At 48.8% G+C, this 2,500-nt stretch overlaps 2 protein-coding genes across 5 annotated transcripts in view; one reads left to right on the forward strand and one right to left on the reverse strand.

Moving 5' to 3' along the window:
* Positions 1–1,534, reverse strand: part of LOC126575579 (protein nervous wreck) — a 9,122-nt gene extending 7,588 nt beyond the window's left edge. For 2 of the 4 annotated variants that reach the window (XM_050236336.1, XM_050236339.1), the window contains exon 1: positions 1,376–1,534. In XM_050236336.1, the coding sequence (XP_050092293.1) occupies positions 1,376–1,492 (117 nt within the window). In that variant the 5' untranslated portion in view covers positions 1,493–1,534. Of the gene's footprint in view, positions 537–1,375 lie in introns of those variants that run through there. The other 2 variants (XM_050236338.1, XM_050236337.1) reach the window with 1 other exon arrangement.
* Positions 1,535–1,909: 375 nt separating this feature from the next.
* Positions 1,910–2,500, forward strand: part of LOC126578179 (UDP-glucosyltransferase 2-like) — a 2,353-nt gene continuing 1,762 nt past the window's right edge. The window contains exon 1 of the mRNA XM_050240494.1: positions 1,910–2,500. This exon is cut by the window's right edge and continues 30 nt beyond it. Coding sequence (XP_050096451.1) covers positions 2,409–2,500 — 92 coding nt within the window. The 5' untranslated portion in view covers positions 1,910–2,408.

A 2,500-nucleotide genomic window follows, 5' to 3' on the forward strand; every position in this document is an offset into this window, starting at 1 on the left:
TCCCTTGAAGCATCACAAGCTTTTCCGCACGATTTTCACTCCCACTCCATGTGCGGGTAATATGGAAAGTACACCCACAGCACACCGTGTACTCCGTGAATCGCCTACACCTTACACCCGTTTATAATCGAATCGAGGATGTTTCTCGCACGTTTCTCTAATCAATAAAAGAATGAAATGCTATTCACGTTCTTGCTCCCTACGACCCACACACATACAGAAGCACACACGCGCACACAGACAGAGGCGACGGCGTCCGGAAAAAGACCAATTCTGGATACCAATGCTAGCTGGCTAGCCTTAATCCGATGCGATCCGTTCCGATGGTTTTATGTAATCACATCACTTTCGCTGCACTCCTAGTGCTAGTGCCTACGCACTCTCCTTCGGCAGGGGCTTCATGGTGCGTGAAAAAAACCGTGCTTGTGGCCAAATGTGCTCCAGCACTAGCAGGTCACCCAGGTCCGCCTCGACACTCGACTGACTCCGATGGTGACCACTACTTGGGCCCGTGTGAGAGGCTTGATGATGGTGTATTGATTGTCCTCTATCGCGTTCGTCCGCTGCCCAACGACGTCACACAATCACACTACACACCCACACATCCACACGCATACATACAGCGACTAGTAGTCGTGAATGAATGGCGTGAAAATTTGGGTCTCCGCGAAACCGCTATCGATGCAAGCTTCCTCGTCGTCGTCGTCCTCGTCCTCGTCGTCCGTGTGCTGTGCTGGTGGTGGTGTGTTCGTTGCGTCACTATCATTTGCCTGTCTCGGTGGCTCATTAGTAACGGTAGCGCCATCATCTCTCTTTCATTTCGCCATTCGCTTTCCCTTGCGCACGCACAGGAAAAGCTAGCCGATGGCTGGGTGGTCGTCCTGCACACACCTTGCATTTCCCTTTTCCCCCTAGTGCGCATGACGGCTGTCTACTTGGCGAAACGGAGTAAGAAGTTGCGTGGAGCGAAAGCGAACGAGATAGGAATAAAGGGACAGCAGTGCATGGGCAACAGGAGAACGAGATACTTCTTCAGGGAGCTTGATTCTAGCGATACGAAAAGTTCTTGACAGATAGAGCAAGCGAGAGCGAGCGAGACGGTAAAAGCTTACGGAGTAGGCGAGTAACTGCCAAGCACTCAAGGGTTTCTGATAGTTCAACGATAAATACTAACAAGCGACTGACAGCACTGCTAGGGAGCTTTCGGAAACTATATACTACTGGCAGTTTTTGTGAAACAAAAATAATGAGCATGCTGCCCCGCGGATGATGGCAAGATAACAGGAGGATGTACCCAAAAAGAAAACCCACTTTCACTGTGCGACCAATCACTAAAAAAAAAAAAGCATACCAAACCCTTTCCCTGTCCCCTTACCTGGCGAAAAGCGTAACGGTTCATCAACTTCCTGCGTCTCGGCTCACGGTTACGGTCACGGTCGGGCGCAAAACGCAAATTCGGCAGCGAGCCGGCCATGTGCAATGCTTTCCCCATTGCCCAGTCGCGGTAGGCGCCGTGAAAACTATGTTCAATCTGCAAAAGATCTGTTTCCCAACTGTCGCTCTATGTCCATGTGGTGCTTCGCTCTGTGGATTGCACTGTGTTTGCCATTATTTATCAGGTGTTCGTTAGTACATGCCGGCTGGTATCGATAAGGAATCGGGTGATAGATAAGACTTCCTCGAGTGTATCGAATTCGTACGCTCCGCTCCGCAGCGCCACAGTACCGGTATCAATCAATATGTCCGGCCATGGTGCCGTCCTTCACTGATTTCAGTGTACTTCCCTATTGCTTTATAGCCGAGATGTGGTCAGTTAGCATTGAATTAGAGTATGTAGCATTTAAAACAGCTGCTCATATAAAGTATTTCAATAACATAATATTAAACAACAGTTCTAGCCTAGTTTGCCGACAGGAGAATGCGATTTCATCTTCATTCCGTTAATAACCAATCGCTTTAGTCTCCGCATCGCTAGTACACAACAGCATACGAATGCGACGCTCAATCAGAAATGAACTTGAACATTAAAATGCGATGAATCTGCCTAGTCATTCTACTACAGATCATAAAAGGAATGCCTTCCTTCATTAGCATCGGTCCGTGAATGTGATGAGCGTTTCTATCCCCCCAGAAACACACGATCGTGCTAAGTGATAAGAATTCTCGCGCTACCGACGCTACTAGTTCAGAAGCAAACTCTATCATCGTGTACAGTTTTGCTCGCGATGCGCACAATAGCTGTTCCTTTGCGCGTGGTGGCAAACCGTAACCGATACCCTAATTGACCTTAGTAACCGATCTTCCTATCTTATCAAACCGGCGACACTGATTGTTGTGGCCACAGTCTGGCCAAATTTTGATGGCTCGTTTTCGCCAACAATCGCCAGTCGTGTTTGGGAGACGAAAGAATGAAGTCTAACATCGCTTGCCTGGTGCTGTTGGTGGTGGTGATTGGATGGCTCGGAACAGCCAGCCAGGCGGCCAACATTCTCTACATTAA

The sequence above is a fragment of the Anopheles aquasalis genome, chromosome 3, assembly GCF_943734665.1.
Source record: "Anopheles aquasalis chromosome 3, idAnoAquaMG_Q_19, whole genome shotgun sequence".
Taxonomy (NCBI): domain Eukaryota; kingdom Metazoa; phylum Arthropoda; class Insecta; order Diptera; family Culicidae; genus Anopheles; species Anopheles aquasalis.